This window comes from Ahaetulla prasina, chromosome 2 (assembly GCF_028640845.1).
Source record: "Ahaetulla prasina isolate Xishuangbanna chromosome 2, ASM2864084v1, whole genome shotgun sequence".
Lineage (NCBI taxonomy): Eukaryota > Metazoa > Chordata > Lepidosauria > Squamata > Colubridae > Ahaetulla > Ahaetulla prasina.
Window position 1 is genome coordinate 119,150,404 of NC_080540.1, and position 21,066 is coordinate 119,171,469.

The 21,066-nt window shown below is 42.7% G+C and overlaps 1 protein-coding gene across 2 annotated transcripts in view; it reads right to left on the reverse strand.

Moving 5' to 3' along the window:
• Positions 1-13,228, reverse strand: part of NOTCH3 (notch receptor 3) — a 71,185-nt gene extending 57,957 nt beyond the window's left edge. The window contains exon 1 of one of the 2 annotated variants that reach the window (XM_058170448.1): positions 12,964-13,228. In XM_058170448.1, coding sequence (XP_058026431.1) covers positions 12,964-13,060 — 97 coding nt within the window. In that variant the 5' untranslated portion in view covers positions 13,061-13,228. The remainder of the gene's footprint in view (positions 1-12,963) is intronic. The other variant, XM_058170449.1, reaches the window with a different exon arrangement.
• Between the last annotated feature and the right edge of the window lie 7,838 nt (positions 13,229-21,066).

Below are 21,066 nucleotides of genomic sequence, written 5' to 3' on the forward strand. Positions count from 1 at the left end.
GCAATTAGTAAATTGCCCAGCATATTTCCTGGTAGGGCTCAGACTAAGGGAAAGTACAGCAAGTGCAAACACCCCAAACATCCCCCCCCCGCGTCAGCCATATGAGCAGAGTTCTTAAGTGCCCTATGAAAAGATCACAAGGAAACAGACATTGGAAGCCCTTATGCAAGAGAGGTACTGTTAGAGAGGTACCTCCAGGCCCAGTCAAGGAGGGAAATTCAGCTGAAGAACAGGGCCAGGGCTGAAGCCCTCCCTCTCAAAGCAGAGAGAAGATGGAAGGAATTGGGGCCCAGGCCGTTCCCTCATTCTCAGCCATTTTCCAGAGACCCACTTGTAACAGAGTGCGTGCCCAGCACACAGATCAGTTCCAGACAATGCCTCCCCCCCCCCTTTCACTGCCGCCCCTTACTCCCGTCAGCATGCAGAGCCAGCAAAAATGCTGCAGCAAAATGTCTCTCGGCAACTCCGTGCTCAGTCTAGAGTAAAATAAGCCCTACTTTAATTGAAGCCAAGGTGCTGTACTTTTCACCAACCCCCATGCCTTTCACAAGACAACAAACATGATAAGTCACAGGGATCTGACATTAAATACCTTGCTGGCATCTGCAGAGACTCACTCACATCCTTGTATGCAGAACAAAGCAGCCTATTTTAGTTCTCCCCTTTGCAACAAGAACTGTTCTCCATATGCCTATATGTGTGTATATATACATGTGCACATACGTCCTGATAAAAGGGCAGGGTTTTTTTTAGAAAGAAGTCCTTCAAAATTCCTTAAGGACATCTTTCAAATTTAGCATCCTGCTTTTGAACACGGACACATTCTCGGAACAGTCAACCAAAAGAGACAGTTAAGGATTTCAGCAGACATTATTCCTGGCACGGTGCAAGCCTTCATTTTTCTCTACAATTTCCTCCTTTCCAGAGCATACAGCCAAATCTGAATCAATGGAATGCAATCCCAGATCCCTCGCTGCTCTCAAAAGTTGCAGCTTCTACCATCGCACACCATCTTGGCAGCCAAGATTTCAGCACATGTTACTCTTTCAATATCCATCCATTGGGGCCTGGCTAAGAGAGCCTCAATTCTATAACCCAGCGCTGAGCTCTAGCTCCCAATGGCTAGAGCAAAAGCCGAAGAGACAGAGGCTAGTCTACAGCTGTGCTACAACGAGCCACAAGTTTGAGATACTATATGCCCGGGGAGGAAAGTACATCATGGAATACTGTGACAAAAGACGATATCACCTATCACTGGACTCTTCATATTTGCAGCATTTTGGAAACCTCCATCCTGCATACCTTCTTTTCTATTAAGCTAAACCTAGCAAAAGAGTTTAGATATTAGAGAATCCAGATTTCCCTCAGTTGAAAGGGAAGGCTAAACCTTCACATTCAAGCAAATTCATTTTGATCCAGCACCATTAGCTTCCCCAAAGAACCCAGAAAGATAGCTCCTGAAAACTCTGCCTCAACCCATCCAGAAACAAACAGGATAGCAATTAGGTTTCCTGCCCTTGAAAGAACCATTGGGAATAAGAAAGGGCAGAGGTTACTCATCCAGGCAGAGATTTTACAGTCAAGTGCTGACTCCCACTGCTTTGACCACTTAATCCTCATGTCATGTTCTTAGCATGACTAAATTAAGTGCCAGGAGCCCTGGCTTCTCATCCTCATCCCATCCATCCATCCATCCTTTCCTCACGAGTAAGCAGCACTGCTTATGTAAACTATATACAACAATGAAACAAGCCTCAATTCACCTTTCTTCTCCATCTGCCAAATGAAGTGGCTGTTTGCTCTCCTAAGGCAGAACTAATCCTGAAAAGACAATCTCTACTTTCCAAAGAAAGAACAAGATTCTATTTTCCACTCCTTGCATTGGGAATTAATAAAGAAAACGGTAGTTAAGAATTTGGTCTTATGGATGAAAATCAGAATCTCGGGTTCATTTGGGGAGGATGGTGGAAGTTCTTGCAGTTATGAAACCGATTTTTAACAAAAGCCTCAGAAGTTAGGAGAGAAGACACATGAAACCACTGTTTCTCAACTTGGCAAGCTTACGATGGGTGGACTTCAGTTCCCAGAATTCTACGAGTTGAGGTCCACTCATCTTAAACTTGCCAAGGTTGTGAAACACAGCATTAGACAGACAGGCAACCTTCAGTTTGGATTAGCTCTCTTGCTCTTCCCCACTGCTAGAAAGATGAGGAATAATAATAATAATAATAATAATAATAATAATAATAATAATAATAATAATAATAATAATAATAATAATAATGAGGAGGAGGAGGAGGAGGAGGAGGAGGAGGAGGAGGAGGAGGAGGAGGAGGAGGAGGAGGAGGATGTAACAGTGATACCCATTGTCATCGGGGCACTTGGTACCATGTCCAAGAATTTTACAAAACACATCAAGAAATTGCAGCTTCCTGTAATAACACCAGCAGAACTGCAAAAAACTGCGCTATCAGAACATCATATATTTTAAGAAGATACTTGGTTGATACCTAGGACCCTGGCAGCAACCTGTTATCAACCATTAGCACCAGTCAATCATATTTGTGACACATTTTTTAAATGTTCAGTTAACTGAGTTTCATATGGAATGAATAAAAGAAATAATAATGATGTATGATGTATGATGATGATGATGATGATAAAATTTACTTGATTTATATACCGGTAATTAGTACAGCCTGCAAGTTTAGGCAGCTTTATTTTGTTTATGCTTTAAAAAAAACCATGAAGCACAAGACATATTCATTCACAATGTGTCTTGTGAAGCACAGCTCACCTTATTATCAAATTTGTAATTAATGCCTGATCTCTTGGTTTCACTTCATCATTTGCACCATATTAATTCAGAGCATAATACTATTATTGTAGGCAGATTCCATTAGATGTGTCATGTAAAACAAATAAAGCAAAACTGTCTCAAGATGTACTGTATTTTTCGGACTATAAGAAGCACACCTAAATTTAGAAGAGGAAATCAACTAAAAAAAGGTTTTGGCCTCCATGCGCCCCATTTTCGGGCCTTTTCCAACCTTTTTCCAGCCCATTTTCAATGCTTTTTTCTGTCTGTTTTCTGGGCTTTTTTCGGCCCTTTTTTGGCTTTTTCGGCCTGTTTTGGGGGCTTTTTTCAAGCCATTTTTTCAAAAAAAAAAAATGGACAAAAAAATCTTCAAAAACAGGCCAAAAAAATCCTCGAAAACAGGCCAAAAAAATCCTTGAAAATGGGCCAAAAAAATCCTCAAAACGGGCCCAAAAATCCTCAAAAATGGGCCAAAAAATTTTCAGAAACAGGCTGAAAAAAGCCCCGAAAATGGGCCAAAAAAAGGCCTGAAAATGGGGCATGCAGAGGCAAAAAAACCTGGCCGGCGGGTTAGCAATACTTCGGCAACATTCGGTCTATAAGACACACACACATTTTTACTCCCTTTTGGGAGGCTGAAAAATACATTATGTATGAGAAACAATTCTGCCAACCTAGCAGTTTCGAAAGCACGTAAAAATGCAAGTAGAAAAAATAGGGACCACCTTTGGTGGGAAGGTAAAACCGTTCCATGCGCCTTTGGCGTTGAGTCATGCCGGCCACATGACCACGGAGACGTCTTCGGACAGCGCTGGCTTGAAACAGAGATGAGCACCACCCCCTAGAGTTGGCAACAACTAGCACATATGTGCGAGGGGAACCTTTACCTTTACCTATGAGAAACAAATGCTTCCGTATCCTGATTGCAGCTATTATGTTGGTCCCTCACGTAATCAGGCCCTAGGCCTCTTAGTTTAGTTCTTGAGTAGAACTGACTGTTCTAGCTCCCTTAGCCTAAAACAAGGTGGTCAAACTTGCGGTATCATGATGGCGTCACGTGGTGTATTTTTTTCCCCTTTGCTAAACCAGGCGTGGGCGTTGCTGGCGCATGACGCATCCAGCCTGTGGGCCACGAGTTTGACAGCCCTGGTCTAAAATTTCAGTCGGTTCTAATGTGTAATCAGAAAACACCTGGTAGAATGAAGAAAAATGGAATGCTTTGAATCCATGTCTTGCTATGTCTAAAAGGAAGAGCAAGGAACTTTGGCCCAGAAGACTGATTTATATTAATTAATATGCTCTAATCTGCTATGATGGCTATTCTACAGAGGACAGGAGAACAAGCCTATAGTTCTCAATTTAAAATCTTGCATCATAAAGCACCTGTCTCATGCATTGCCTCAACTAAAAATGAAGCAACAAAGACAGTCATAGGAAACTGCTTAGCTGTTAATGACTGGAGGTCAAATTGAGTTTTTCATTGGAAACAAAGATGTTCTAGAATATATTTATAATTCAAAAAAGCAAATGAATGCAAGAACTTTTTAAAAAAAGATTATTTTAATGGAAGCAAACTGACTCCTTTTTACTGACATTGGTATCTTGTCAATGTTCAAACCTTTACATAACTTATGTGCTCACTAGTGTGGCCGACTAAATGCATTATTCCATAGCTATTCCAGAATCACAGCTACTCAATTCTATAGAGCGCTTATTTACACTGTACATGTTTGATGATGTTTTTACTATATTAGTGCATCTTCTCAAAGTAATGTGCAGCTATCCTGGTTCACTGCCATATCCTTATTCAAAATGGGGGTTTAGCTCTCCCATTTGGACTGTATATTTCTGGTGGAATGCAACCTAACTATCTCCAATCCATGCAATTAATGCAGGAAAAAATTATGGTAGAATGAAGATTTAATTCTTACCTATAAACCATCAGACTTGGGAACTGATGCATGTGCCACTGTCTTAAAACATGTAAATTCCTTTTGCATAACTATCAAGTAGCCTTTGCTTAGGTGGGACTATCTCATAGTTAATAGAGCACAGAGGTTACCCACTAAGAACATTATAATGCCTGAAGAAAACGTAAGACGTAGCTTTGAAAATACAAGGGACTAAAGACACTGAGCTACAATTTCCCCAGGGTATGTTCACTGTGTCTCAGTGGACACATTACAATGTGTCTCACATTACAGAATTTACCACAAAGCAAGCAATGAATATTCAAGAGACCTGGGTGATGTTAAGCATGAAGCCAATCCATCCAATTGTGTGGCAGACAGCATCAGAGAGAGAGGTGGCTTTATGCTTTCTGATATAAGCAAGATAATCATAAACACATTGTTCAAAGTGGAGGAGCAAATGAAGTAACAAATAAAATGAGATTCCCCACTACCAACGTCATATTAAATTAAAACCAACAGTGTAATTTCAATAAGTAGGTAGACAGGCTGATTAAGGTTTTTAGGTCACTACAGCACTTAAGACATAACACTGGATAAGTTCATCAATGAGCTTTGAAAGATGGCCTGCCCTTGATACATTATAGATTGTGCAACTTTTGCCTTGTTGTCAGGCTTACCTTACTATCCTCACTGTGTACTTCAGAATTAACTCTTCCCGGACAGTAATAGAGTTGCTCTCTGCAACCAAAACATTTCAATTGCAACAAAGAAGGAAGGCATGAAGATTGTAAGGGTTGCTGCATAAGATGAGGTTGAATTTCGCTTCCAAGAGACACTAATCTGCAGCCAGTACCCCAAAAGATTTCTATAGAAGCCAACATTCTGGTCATGCAACAGCTGTTCCCTTTAAGGAAAAGGAGTCATCATCTGGATGGAGTAACTGGCTAGCTCAAAGCACATCATCCTCAACAAATCTCTATTATCTTGTCTTGTTTTCTTTCCAAAGAATGCTGTAGGAACTCATGGAATTCCTCAGTGAGAAGATCCAAAGTCACCAGATAAACTCCTTTAAAAGATATCTTGCTTTATCCCTATTGATCCCCTGGGCAACTTTGCAGCATAAGTGAATACTGAATTCACTGTTCAAAGCGGTCATTTTTGTTCTATTTGCTGGGCTAAGAGAAAATGACTGACCCAGGGTCACCCAGTGAGTTTCCATCATACTGAAGGTTGACCTGAGGCAGGTCTCGCAGATTTGGGTCAACATTTTATACACTGCATCACACTAGTTCTGTTCAATTGTTTAAAAATAAAGTAACATAACGAGGGCTGTTTATAAACTTAAGGAAGGGCTGGATAAATATGTTTTCAGCTTCTAGTGGAAGTCCTCTACAGAAGGGCCATTTATTACAATTACTATGGTTGACCATGAACACTCAATGGCTGAGACAATGCCATTGCTGGAATAAGGTTTTACAACACCAAAAAGTTTTCAGGACAGAGGTAGACACCAGCTTTGAAAACAATATATTAATACAATAAGCATACTGTATGCTATTTAGCACAGCTTCTCTTTCTCAAATATACCCAGACTATGGAACATTTCTCAAAAACAATTTTCCAACCCTGAATGAGCTTTCCAAAATTCCCCATTTTCTTTTTAATGCTCAAATGACACAGGATGTGCACACCACCCACATCTCTTAGTTACCATGTAGGGTGTGGTTAAGTGATTTCACCTCCTTTTTGGCTGCCACTTTTAAACAGGGTTGTGCATATATTTGTTACAAAAAAAAATCAAGATTCTGTGCCAGAGTACACACCATTCTGAGCCAAAAAATTTGTCCAAAAAAATGACTGTAAAGGGAGCAAATCTGCATATGTTAATTATATTGTGTAACTTATTCTTAGTCGTGGTGTAGAATAATTGGCACCTCAGAGCACAGCACACCACAATTCCTCACCATTTAGAGTTTTTTCACTGGTTTTTCAAATGTCACCAGCCTTTGCCCCTCCTTACTTATTTTTATAACTATAAAGGCTAGAAGACTGCTTTAGAAAACAAGGTCAAAACTGATTAAATACATTTAAAATACGGTTATTTAGATAGATTTTGCATCAAATACAAATTGTTATGCTTGCATAAAACACATATACAATTCAGAGCCTTAACTATAAGAAATCTGGGGGGGAATTGTATGAACTCTAAGCACAGGGTCAAAAAAAAAGAAAAAAAACAATTATTCTAAAGTGGGGCCCTCAAACTTTTTAAACAGGGGGCCAATTCACAGTCCCTCAGACTGTTGGGGGGGGCGGGACCAGCTGGGTGGGTGCGGCTAGGTGATTTTGGCAGTCCAGTAAACAATACATACAAATTAAACTTTGTTATGCTCTGGGGGGGTGGGGGGGTGGAAAGCAGGTTAATGAAGGGATGTAGCTGTGTTGTGTGTTTCTCTCTCTCTGATTCTGAGGCTCTCCTCAGCCTCCAATGCTACTCTGCTGCCCAAAAATGCTTGTTTTTAACCTCCCGGAGATTCCGCACATCCCATTTTTGGCATGCTCGGCCTCCAGAAGGTGGGTGGGTGCCAGTGGGTAGGTGGGGCAATGTGGGTAGAGTAGCCTCATGGTCCCCCACAGGCTGGATTAATGGCTTTGGCAGGCCGTAAGTGGCCCGTGGACCGTAGTTTGAGGACCCCTGTTCTAAAGTATTCTTAGCCCCACTTTTCAATCAAAAGGCTCCAAAACTGTATAGTGATGTAGATAAAAGCAAGAGAAACTCCTATCCCACATTTACAATCTAAGGTACTCTTGATACAAAAGAAAAACGGGATAGGGATGGAAAAGCAAGCAAAACAAGGCATAAAATTCTTAAAGTAATAACTATAGTGCAGCTGGACATTCCTGGTCTTATCATAAATAGCTGGAATGGAATTATACCCAACATGGCAAAAGAGAGAGATAACTTACAAGAGACAAATAAAATTCTGACCAAAAAAGGGATATTTTGAGTGAAACATCTCAAAAGAGATTGGATCCAAATGTCAAAGACACAAAGTGCCCTCCATCGTAGCTCCTTTCTCAAAAAAGGCTCAGGCTGCCAATGTTTCTCAAATGTTTTAAGGCTGATCAACATTTGCACTTATTTTCATTAAGGCTACTATAACTTTGAAAAATGTGGGAAACTACTAGATGGCAGCAGAGATACAGTAAATCTTAACTCTTTGCTGCCCTCTAGTTGTCATCCAGATATTACAGTCCCTATATAGTGGGCCGATTTTCATCATGCTGCTTTTAAACAGAATGTTTACAAACTATAAATTTGGGCACCAGATCCACAATAAGGTAGGACTCAAATATAACACAAATTGGGCACCAGATCCACAATAAGGTCAACCCGAATCTAACACAACTAAGAGGCTGCTTGAACACATACGTGCCTTTTAAATCCCAAGCTGATAAAAGAAAAAGTGGATACCAATTGAAAGTCAGTTCCAGAAATGACTTGAGTGCAGCAAAGCTGTCTAAGAGCATCCCAAATTCTCTCCAGCTGCCTTTGCAATGCCTTTGTTAACCAGCTTGCCATGTGGGCAGAATAAAGAGGCTGAGAGTTGAATGGCCAGCTGGTTGGCTCACTGTTGCCTCTGGAGAGGCTGCAGCAGGAAGGCAGCTGCTGTATCTCTACTGCAAGTACAGCAGAGTACTGCTCTTAAGTACAGACAGCTTCAGTTCATAGGATCCAGAAATGGGGAGGGAACGCTTCTGCCCTGCACCCAGCAGAAAAAGTCCAACCCCAGCATATGGAAGGAAACCACAATTTCCCCTTCCAGAGGTGTACTGAAGATAAAGCACCCTGAAAGAAGGATAATGGAAGCCAATTAAATGTAATCAGTTGGTAACTGGACCAAACTGAATCCAGTCATGAGGGAAGATCCATGAAAGTACTCTTAACAAAACTAGGAGATTAAAATGCCCACTTGGCATGTCCACTCAAGACTGGAAAAACAAGGGAAGTTTCAAATCCCCAGAGAGAATTCTGCAACAGCAAAGCTCTGATGACTCCTTCAGCAAACCTACAGAAACATGGAAAATGTCCTTTCTAGTTTTACGTAAGATATATAAAAAGAAATAGGAATACGGATGAGTGTAGGGGAAGCCATTGCAAGAAGCCGACTGAATTTAAAAACTCTATTTTACAGGTTGACATCAAAGAAATTACTGTGCAACATGATTTTTTAAACAAGTACGGCCTGGCTTCAATCTTTGCAAGTGAATCCTCGCTCCTTTTAATGACACAACTGACTGAAAGGTCTTAAATGTCCAGTCCTAGACCAAATACTTTATAGCAACAGATTCCACCTGTTCTGTAAGGGTAGGACATTTTACAAAATCTCTTCTGCAGAGAATAGAGATTTTTTTTTTCATTCAAAGGAATGCGGTGTATGTCAAAGTTGAAAAAAAAATTCTGCATATGGTCACATGAAACGGCTTTCAAATAAGGACTTTATCAAGTTAAGCGCTAGATCACCACATTGTTATTAGTCTAACAAAGCAGAAAATAAGAAACAGCTTTGGAAAAGACAAAATGTCTGCTTTACAAGGAAATGGATTCTACATCTGTTGATGGCAACCCTAACCAAAACTACATCTGTTGATGGCAAAGGAAAATATTTTTTCCTTCTCAATCCAAGGAAGCTGTTCATGTTCTCAATCAGTGATTGTCAGCAAGAAGACTGGATGAAAAAGAGGTAGAGTTAAAAAGCACATCTGGGTACAAGGCAGCCTTCAAAATTAATGAACCTGCTTGTTTGTTATTTACTCAGTACTCAACTCAGAGGGCCTCAAATCTTCAATAACAATAATCAATTGAAAGAAAAACATAATTAAAAAAACACAAACCAAAAGAACAACACAGAAACACATAAGCACTATGGGAAAACAACGCACTGGGCCATACCAGTGCCTGGTGGGGGAAAAAAAGCTGATCTTTAATGCCTTCCAAAAAGCAGGCAGGGTCGAGTCACACCAAATCTCATGGGAGATGCTGTTCCAAAGGGAAGGAACAGCAGCAGAGAAGGAGCTTACAAGATCCTTGAACTCTCAAATTCCCTGTTTGGGAGTATATCCAGATTTAGCCCTAAACCGAGATGTCTAGATTTAAATGGCGTCCTAGTTAAAGTCCAACAACTGTTAAGTGCCAGATCTATGTCATACATTTTCCTTTAAAAAAAAACTTGGGAAACTTTGGTTAATCTGGATAATTGCAGCCAAGAACAAAACTGACTTTCCTATGTCATTTCTGATTCATGCAAGCCCTCCATGTTCTAGGGACTACATTCTTCGAAAGAACACAGGTTTTAGTGTTCAGGTTCTTTTAAAAAAGCATTATTTCCACCCTATCAATCAGACACGCAGTTTGCCTAGAACTTGACAGAGGGCCTTTTCAGTGGTTGCCCCCAACAGCAGAATTCTATAGGGAGAAAAGCCAATCTAGCAAATGCCCATTTTCTTCTGCCAACAGGTAAAAATATACATTTCCACCCAAAATTTTAAATATTTAAGCGAGCTTCCTGAGGAAGTAGGTTTAATTTGGCGGGCTAATTTATTTCTTAAATATTGGTTTTTGAGTTTTTAACCAAAGTTTTCATAGTTTCCATATTGTTGCTAACCACCTTGAGTACTGATTTTAGAAGGCAGAAAATAGAATTCATAAATGCCGAACTTTAGATTTCCTAGGTATAACATGGCAGAAAAGCAGTCCCCTCCAGATTACATCCTCCCACAAGACAAGACTTCCAACCTTTCCATGACCTTTATCTGGTTCAGCCCAGCCCACCATCCTAACAATGAAAACTTATTTCTGCCAATCCAAACTCAGAAACTTGGCCTTCATATCACCTAGTTCTCAAGGGCCTTTCTATATGCTGCTTTGGAAGCTGCGGGATGAGAATCTCCCATCACTTTAGTGCGAATGCAAATTCTCCAGTGTTATTAAAAACATTCAAGGGTGGCTTTGAGCAGCAGCTTCAAGCCCTCCTCTGCTAGAGACCGCCAGGATTTCAACAGCACTGCTTTGGAATTGCTCAACCAAGAACAAAGCCCTGTCTATGTCCAGCCAAGCAGCAAGCTGGCGGGGAGAGGAGGAGGGATTCATATTCCCGGGCATCCACAATCTCCTGGCCTCATGCATAGGACGAGCCACACATTCCCACGCACTGCAGAACCAGCTGGCTGGGAACATTGTAATAAGCAAGGTCGGCTTCCCCAAACCAGTCAGGCAGCTTCATGGGAGAGTGAAACCCATGCTGAATAATAGCCCTACGTTCTATTTACCTTTTGCAGCAATTATCTCATCCCTGGCATCTCGCTGCTGCACGATTCATGGGCCAAAGCAAGTTGATGCACGACACCCAATTAAATCATCTTATCTCCTGCTTGCATCTCAGTTTATTCCCAGAGCACAAATTGGGAAAAAAGTGTGTGAGTGAGCATGTACTGGGCGTGCGGGGGGGGGGGGAGAGAAGGAAGAGATTTCAGGGCACAGACTAAGCCATTGGACTCCCAAGAAGCCTGAGAACTGGCTGCCTCAATTGCTAAGCACTCCGTAGTTTGACTCCAAGATGCCACTTTACAGCCCAGAGATAGCAACTTCTAGGCCAGGCATAAAGAAACCTGGTACCTTTGGGCCTGTAGCTCTGGCTAAAGTGAGTCCTTAGACAATTTTCACAGAATTCCTTGCAGCAACAATAAATTTTTGTAGTCCAACTGAATGTGAAGGAGGGAGACCAGGGGTGACAGCTGCTACTACATCTGCTCAAGCCATCACCAAGCCTCTTTTCACTATCCTGTAAACACAACACAGCGCATAACAAAAGCACCACCACCAAGATCATTTCATTTTAATCTCAAATATTTTAAAAAATGGAGGGAGGGAGAGAGGGAGGGAGGGAAGCCTTAAAATCTAAACTGTTCCTTTCATTCATAATGGCTCCCATCACAAGAAAATGCAAATACTCACAGTACTTAGGGTGCTAAGATCAGCACATTTGTCTATGTACACACCTCTTCTAAATTGTTCACTCATAAAGCAAAGTAATTAAATTACACCACTTTTCCAGCTTACAGAATATATTGAAACACGTTAAACAAATGGGTTAGGTTACGCAATACGGCAAGTAATGAAAGCCAAGTAATGAAAAATTAAACTTAATGCTAATCAAGTTCAATATGTCCTGTAATTGCATTTGTTAATTCTTTAGCTGATCCAGTTAAATGTATCATGTGAATGCTGCCATCCAGGTTAGTACATTTTTCTCCCATCCAGACAAATGTCTGGGCATCATATATCTACACGGGCCTACTAATATGCATCAATTGCACAATCCTATTTATTATTCTGAATACAGACTTCATTTAATGCTTCTAGTTACTTATCTGTACAGCAAGCATATTCCCTAAATCCCATTCTCCCTTTAACTGTTTTGTGAACGCAAATATACAGAACTATCCTCTGACATGCGTACAAGACCGCTAAACTCCAGGGGGAGATTAGAGAAAACTGCAAATCTCCCCCCCCGCCCCCCTCCCGTCGTGGTTGCGGAATAAGATTTCATTTGAAAAGTAAGCTAGCTAGGTACAGAAAGGACGGACTGAAGCCAAATCCTACGTCCACGCTCCAGTTTTTCCAGCTGCTCCAAGTTGAGAAGCTGGAGCTGGCTACAAAGAAAGTTTGCTTTAAGTAAATAAAAAGTGTAAGATTGTTTCCCTTGTAGCTCAAATCAGTGCCGATGAAATAACGCCCCCCTCAAACCGGTCCAGCTAAATCGCTGCCCCCTCTCCTTCTTTTCCCCAATCTGGAATTAAACAATGATCGTTTATTTTCTTTGTGGTCGGACTCCAGCAAACTTTTTCCCTCCCCTTCTTCTCACGGGGGGCGGGGGAGGAAGGAGGGAGAGAGGGCAGAGAATTAGCTGAGAACAAGGAAAATAACTTCAGGGACTCGCATCTCCCGATCCTGGGAAAGAGCGCTCGAAACTTTCAGAACGGAGTCTAAGACGTCCCAGCGAAGTTCTTTTGAGAAGTTTGAAAAGAGGAAACGGAGAGGCCATCATGATCTCTCGTGCCCAGGAAAAAAAAAACAAAAACCGGAACGGGTCAGTCCCAAGTATCCTAAAAGTCTGGATGGAAGGGGATTCCCGCACTCGATGCTAAACCAGCACCCCCGAAGCTCCTTACCTGCCCCGACTGCCAGGCGGGCCAACCACGCGACCATCAGAAAGCCGCAAACCAGCCATGCCCGCCGAGGGCCTGGGAACCGGGACGCCGAGCCCATTCCCCCCAGTCGGGTCTTCAACTCCTGCTGACCGCCCTATAGATCCATGGAAGGGGCTAAGCTCAGGCTAGAGCCAGGCACCAAGGCAGCGAAAGCTCGGCACCGCCTCCTCGTTCCCCGGACCCTGGGAAACTTCTCCGAGTTAGAACGGGGCGGAGCGACCCTGCCGCCCGGGGGCGGGGTCCGCACCCAAGCCCGCCTGGCCTGCCTCGGCTCAGGCTCCCACGCTCCCTTCTTTCCCTACACCCCACGCCTCTGTTGGGCGGGCGAGGGGGGGGGGAGGCGCGGGGAAAGGAGTGTGCGTAAAGTCAAAGACAAGCGTGGCGCTTTGCAGGGCACCGCTGCTCTTCCTCTCTCCTTCCCGCTCTTTGGAATTCGGGGGCGGGGGAAGGGGGCTTCTGCTTCGTTCCCCTTTACAGGGGCATCTGGATTCCTGGAGGGGCCCTGGGGGGCTGGGGCTACCCGAGCAGGAAGGCTTCTAACGCAGTTCTTTCCATTTGAGGCCGCGGTGGGTCGTTAGGTTCCGATCAGCAAGATTTGAGGAGTTTCTGGAGGAGGGAGTCCGAAGGATCGCCTAGAAGGGGGCTGAGGCACAAAAAAAAAGTGGCGGGGGGAGAGGAAACAGACAAGCCCGGGAAATCTCTGGGTGGCTTGGGTCGGTTGCACGCTCCAACCATCCAATTGCCTCGCATTTTCCCACACACGACCCAACCAAGTCTTCCAAACGTGACCAAAAACAGTTGCTGTTTTCCTTCGCCTCGAAATCCCCAAGGAGAAGAAAACTTTCCATCCTTCCCCCAGTTTGAAAGGTGGAGGGAACAGCCCACAGCAACCTCTGACTCCTTCCAATAACGCAAACTCGGCACGCTTGCTGCTCAACCGGCGAAGGGGGAGGCGGGGGCGGGGAGGAAGAGGGGAGGGGGGATGCACAAAGAAAGTCTTAAAAAAAAACACCCTTCCAGAAATTTCTCATTTCCAATCTTTGAAATGTGTCAAGGAGATCCACCATTTGGGGGTGGGTGGAGATCTGGGGTGCAAAGCAGGCCCCCTTCCCTCAGTTTAATGTCTCTCAGATATTCTACCTTCTCTGTCAACATCCACAGCCATCCATACAATGGATGGGGATGATGGGCTTATTACAAGACACAAAAATAGCACCAGACTTCAGTCTTCAAGGATTACTGGCAGCTCCTTGAGAATTGCACCATCCTGAAGCTGCTTTCTTTTAAAATGTGCTTGGACTGCACACAGGCAATTAAGAAAGAGCCGGGAAGCCAATCCTGTAGGGAATATGTTAACTAGATGTCCCAAAGAAGACTTGTAGTAAGTACAGCACTGAGAAATGGGAAAGCAGCAGAATGAGAATACTTGAGGGGACAGAACAGCATATTTTTCAGATTTGTGGGTGAAGTGACTTGTGGAAGTGGCCCAAGAGAACAGCCCTCTCAACCAAATATGGAAGCAGAGGAAGCGTACTGATTCCAATCTCCAGAGGAATACAGTAAAATATATTCCACCCCATTCAATAATCTTTTGTGCTGAATTTAATTAAATTAGATGACTCTTGGCTTTTGAAATGAAGGGTTGGCTCCATGCTCCACCCTTAAATTCCTGGATTGTTTTCACTTGAATTATTTAACTTCTTTGTCCCTGGTTTTCCAAATGTTGACACTGGAAATATATACTTGCCTGAGTTTGCAATAATATTGACCGGGGCGGGGTGGGGGGGTGGGGAAGTACTAAGAGATCAGGATGCAGTGATGACAAAGAGGTCGTGTACCACGTTAGTGGACCTTGACATCATTCCTTTGCTATGAATAGATGGATAAATTCAATTTCCAAAATGAGATTTCTACCATAAATGCAGGCTATAGGAACGGTGCCTATTGTTACCAGTATGAACTCAGATATGTTTCTAGGCCCCCTAACTCAAAATACTTTTTTAAAAGTTTATTTCAATTTTTTTAAAATGAAAAAGTAGTGGCATGCCACTGATGACATATTTCTTTGTAGCTATGCCTTTGAGCTTCACAAAGATCCCACTTAAGAATCCTGGGAAGGGTGGAAGGTGGGGACTAGTTCACTACATAATACAACATGAGTTATTTTGTGACTATCCATGCCCACCATGGCTGCCTTTGGAGGAAGAGGCAATTGTCTCATGCCAGGTGTTCTGCAGATGCTCACAAAATTGCAAACAAGTCTCCAATCTGAAAAAAATACTTGTAAAATATTTGCTGTTGGATTTACAATCTCCAAAATCTAATATTTACTCATACTAAAATCTCTCAAAACCAGGTTGTACCATCAGGCCTGTGGGTTCCAGAAAACCAGGGACTTCTTTAGATGGTTCCACTAATGAGGCGCGTGTATTCTCTCTCTGCTTGGGGTTTGTATATATTTTTTGGCTTTATCTCCATTTTTTAATGCTGATTTTTCTATTTTTTAAATCTCTGTTTTTAGGTATATATTCTTTCTTATTGACTATTGTACTGTTGGAAGAAATGTCCATCTGGGTTCAGTTACAAGTGGGGAGAAAGACACTGAAAACATGGAGACTGCTTGAAAAGATGGTTTAATGGTGGACAGGACCACATGGTTTTGAGGTCCTGGGCAAAAAGGCACATGGGGGAGAGAGAGAGAGAGAGAGAGAGAGAGAGAGATTTATATTCTCTGTTGGGCTTTGGATTTGAGCTTGTATTCTGATTGATTGTCAGACTCCCATACAGGAGTAACTTTGTAGGTTGTCTTTTAAGTCCCAGGCTTGTTAAACTTGCTAGGTGATGCAATCTCCTCAGGTGCCATGTGGTGAGTTCTGTTGCTAGATGGGTAGAGGGCTAATCCTATCTTTGTTAGATCTTGGGTGAGGGCATTTGCTTATGAATAGACCTAGCTATCTCTTTTATGCTGACATCTGCTGTGGGCTATTTAGAGTGTGGGGGCTATTAAAAGTGAGTCTGCTTCCTGCTTAAAAAACATGTTTCTCCATTTCTCATCTACGGAGGTATAATATTCTGCCTTTTAATATTTCCTAGAATATTTCATTCTTCTAGGAGAGGGGTGGGCTCTAACTTCCTACGGTACACTACCCAGGGTCACTTCTCATGAGATGGCCAGCTATATAAATTTGATTAATAAATTTATTAATTAATTTATTAATTAATTTATTAATTTATTTATTATTATGCACACGTACCTCTTGCCAGCCAGCACGTGCGGGGTGCAAGGCACGTGCGGGAGGCACACATGCATGTGGGGGGCAGGGCGCATGGGGGGGCTGCGCACGCATGCACAGGGGCAGCACACATTGCATTGGGGGGGTTGGGTTTACGTCAATTACCTGACCTTCGGACATTTCGTCGCGAACTGAAGACACATCTCTTTATTCGCGCAGGGCTGGCTTGAATTAGATTTAATGTGAAATTTTATCAATTTTTTAAACGGGGTTTTTTAGTATGGAAATTCTTAATTTCAGGCTAATTTAAATAAGTTTTTTTTTAAACGGTATTTTAATCTGTATATTGTATTGTTTTATCTTGCCTGTACACCGCCCTGAGTCCTTCGGGAGAAGGGCGGTATAAAAATCAAATAAATAAATAAATAAATAAATAAAATAAATAATGCAATTAGCAACATATCCAAGTTGGTACACTGGCATGAGAGAACAAGGGAGATGTCATCAAACACATCTGGAGAACATCTGGTTGGAGAATTCTTCAGGTGTTGAAAATGTTGTGTATATGTTAACGGGCAATGTATGATAAGTTGGTATGGAATGCCTAGGAAATCTATAGAATGTGTGACATTTTTAGGCAAAATATGAAATGTCTGTGTTATTTTAATATGCTATATACCTGTGATGGCGAACCTATGGCACGTGTGCCACAGGTGGCACTCAACGCCCTCTCTGTGGGCACGCAAGCCGTCACTCCAGTTCAGCTCTGCTGGACATGCACACGTGCCTCCTGCCAGCCAGCACGTGCGGGGTGCAAGGCACGTGCGGGAGGCACACATGCATGTGGGGGGAAGGGCGCATGGGGGGCTGCGCACGCATGCACAGGGGCAGCACACATTGCATTGGGGGGGTTGGGTATGAGTGCGCGCATTCACATGCACATGCATGCGCTTTGGGCACTTGGTCTGGAAAAGGTTAGCCATCACTGCTATATATTTTCCCTGGGCATTGTACATAATACCTGTATAATAATAATGACAAGAACTATTTAGGCAAGGTGTGAAAAGAGAGTCGTGAAAAGGATTAGGGTTAGAGTTATTGTCTTTATTGAAAAGACCTATATGAAAATGAAAGAAGAAATGCAAAATAAAGTACATGACTTTCTTACTGAAAAAATACAAGAAACCAAGACCAGTACTGACCTACTTGTTTTAAACAAGGAAAGTTAGAATAGCATTTTAATGGGAGTATATTATACTTTGCCAGTTTGCCTTTTGGCATTGCATAGAATACCTAGGAAACTGTGAAATATTAAGCATTTCATACTTTGACGGCCCATTTTTGGCATTCTATAGATTTTCCAGGCATTCTGTAAAATGCCTGATTTCATACATTCATGGTAACATGCATTCTTTCAGTAATACCTGGGGGCAAACAATGACTTTGAGCCATGGAGACATTGCCTATCTCTCTTATCTTATTTTTGTCCTGAATATGTGAAAAACCATAACTTTATAAGGTGTTTTGGTAGATTTTAAAGTGTGAGTATGTTGAACCATGGAATGGAGGTGTTGGAAGAAATGTCCATCTGGATTCAATTACAAGTGGGAAGAAAGACACTGAAAACATGGAGACTGCTTGGAAAGATGGTTTAATGACAGGACCACGTGGTTTGAGGTCCTGAACAAAAAAGAGCACATGGGGGGGGGGGAGAGAGAGAGAGAGAGAGATTTATATCCTCTCTTGGGCCCAACCTTGGAGCTTCCTGTTCCTGTGGCAAGCTATTGGCTGTTGTAGGGGTCATAGCTAACCTTGTAAGTTTTCTGAGTCAATCTTGGTTGAATCTCGCTGGGTGATGATGTAATGAATGGGCTTTGGGCAATACCTATTATGGCTCAATGGCTCTATCCTGGTTTGGATCTTGAGTGAGGGCTAATCCTATCATGTCCTGAGGGCCATGTCTTTTGTGTTGTAGATAAACTGGCCCAGCCTTTGTCTGGTAGATAGGTTGGCACCAAAATATCTGCTGGGGGAGCAGGGAGCTGAAGCTCTGAGTTTGTCTTTAGAAACATGTTTCTCCTTTAGGGAAAATATAATATTCTGCCTTTTTAATATTTCCTAGAATATTTCATTTTCCAAGGAGAGGGGTGGGTGCTAACTTCCTACAAAGGGAAGAGAACTGAGCAGGAGCAAACCAACTAGTATTAACAGAGCCAGTCAAGATTCATAAAGCATGCTATGAGCGTTTCAGTCTAACAATACTCTTTTCAGAAGGTTGTTAACACTACAAATGTTTTGTTTAGAAAGCAAGCTCACACAACCCACTGTGAATCCTAGATGGCCCCTAAAAGTTTTACATCTGAGATTTACTCATAGTTTTTTCTGAAAATGTTCCACTTTCCATATTGGCCATATTTAATCTGACGTGTCTGCCTGTAGAAATTGCCTGTGCCAGAGGGCTAATGTGGGGAGTAAGTGCTCTCATCAGTGTTCAAGTCGAAGAAGTGGTGGAACCCGTCTGAGCCAGGCCCGCTGCTTGCTACAGGCAAATAATTCACATCTGGCAGCCTGGCTGCCTTCCATCCTCATGAACAGAGAGATGAAGCCAGGGACTTTCAGGAATGTTCAGGCTGCCACTCTGCATGCTGGGTTCCCACTCATCCTTTGCCAAGACTCTCGGAGGAGGGAGAGAGGCAAATCACACAACTTCTTTACCCCAAACCAAAGTCCTGCTACAACTGGACCTCTCCTTAGAGTTAAACGTGCGCCCCCCCCCTTACAAAACTGCAGCGCTATGTTTTGGTTACATCAGACTAATTTTCAAGATCAGGAGTGAAGGAGGATGGGAGGGTATTGCTTCTGAGCTCCAGCAGCTGCTTAAAATGTACATTTGCCACACAAAAGTCAGTGCGGGCAACCTGTTTAGGTGTGGCCTCCCAAAGCCTCAGATAAAATCCTTGTGAGTGCCTTTAAAGTTGCTGGTGAATTGTAACTTAGTGGCTTGGCTTTGTTAACAGGAAGGGGGGGGGGTAAAGAGGGCTGTCCTGCAAACAGGAAAACTGAGTCAATGACCCAGCCAATTAACCTTAAAGGCCAATTAACCCTAAATGCCTGATTGCCAGGATTAACTAACTCTTTCTCCATTCATGACAGAGGTAGCATCCTTAAGAGATAGTTAAAAAGAACCTCTCTAGCCAGTGCATCTCTGTGGTAGTTTCACTTTCCCATGGACAAAATCAGGATGGGGGTTTGTCTGGGGGGTGGAAGTTGCAGAACCCCCACCCATAGTGATATCAATCCAATTTTGCCACTGATTTAAAAAACAGAGCTCCAGAAAAAAAAATAGAATCTATTTAACTGATTCAGTGTTAATTCTGTTTGGATTTAATTTATTTTAAATTTTATTTCATCTGAATTTGGATTCAATGAAATTTCACCCTCCCCATGTCCTTATTTTTTTAATGCTGCTTTGTTATCCTATGCCCAGCAAAGTCTACACATTTCTAATCTAAGCCTCATGTTTTGGACATTCAGTCCAACCCCAGTTAAAATTGTCCTATTAAACAGAAATGATCAACCTGTTGCATCCTGGCTGAGGCCACACATTATATTGGCTGACTTGGAATCTGAGGGTTCCATGGCTTGGGCTGAGATTTGTGGGAATTTTTAAAAAAGTTTTGGGGCGATATTTTTTTGATCACATTAAATCTGTTTCAGAGTTTGCATCATTTTAGGCCTTAAAACAAGCCACACACAACAGGTACCATATAAATACCACACACAGAATAGGGCAAAGGCCACACTCTGCTAGAGAGAAGTTCCCTGAGGATGGACTCCAGCACGAGTCCAAAAGCTCAGAAGAGTAAACCTCTGGTCCCGCTGACCCACCCATCCTTAAAACAGGGTCCCCATGCATTTTCTTTTTGAAAACGACAGAAGACCGCTGCATATTCTTAGCGTTTGATGTATTTGGGAATTCTGTGTTGCCCCCTGTTTTAACATGAAGCCCTAGAGCTGTGATGGCGAACCTATGGCATGCGTGCCAGAGGTGGCACACACAGACCTCTCTGAGGCACATGTGCCGTCGCCTCAGCTCAGCCAGCTGATCGCTGGGTTTCCGTGCGCTGGCCAGCTGGTCATTGGGTTTCTGGTGCTCTGGCATGCACCTTCCGGTTTGGGCACTCTGCCTAAAAGTTTCACCATCACTGCCCTAGAACCTTGGAGAGGTCTTTCTGCCTGGCCAGTGGTCTAGTGAACAAGCCAGTCAACTGGCCAGGAAGAAACATCAACTGAAAATGAAGCAGTATGGGCCCTGCCAGCTATCTTGTCTGGTAAGTAGAAGGATCTTATTGTTTTCTCACTTCTAATAAGGGCGAGAAACCAGTCATCCTGCAACTGGTCACTGGATGAAGAAAGGAAGAGGTTTGACAGAATAGTTTATGTGTCTCCATGAAGACTGATAAAGATAAGAAAAACTTTAGGGAATGAGAGTGTTGGTGGTGCCTTTAATATGACCCTGCCAAGCCTTTCATTAGCTACAAGTAGTTCTCGACTTACAATAATTCATTTAGTGACTGTTCACTACAGTTACAACGGCACTGAAAAGAATCAATCATGACTGTTTTTCATATCTATGACAGTTGCTGCTGCTCCATGGCCACGTGATCACAATTCAGACCCTTGGCAATTGGTTCGTGTTTATGACAGTTGCGGTATCCCGGGGTCATGTGATCCCCTTTTGCGACTTTCTGAGAAGCAAAGTCAGTGGAGAAGGCAGATTCACTTAACAACCGTATTACTAACATGGCAACTGCTGTGATTCAGTTAACAC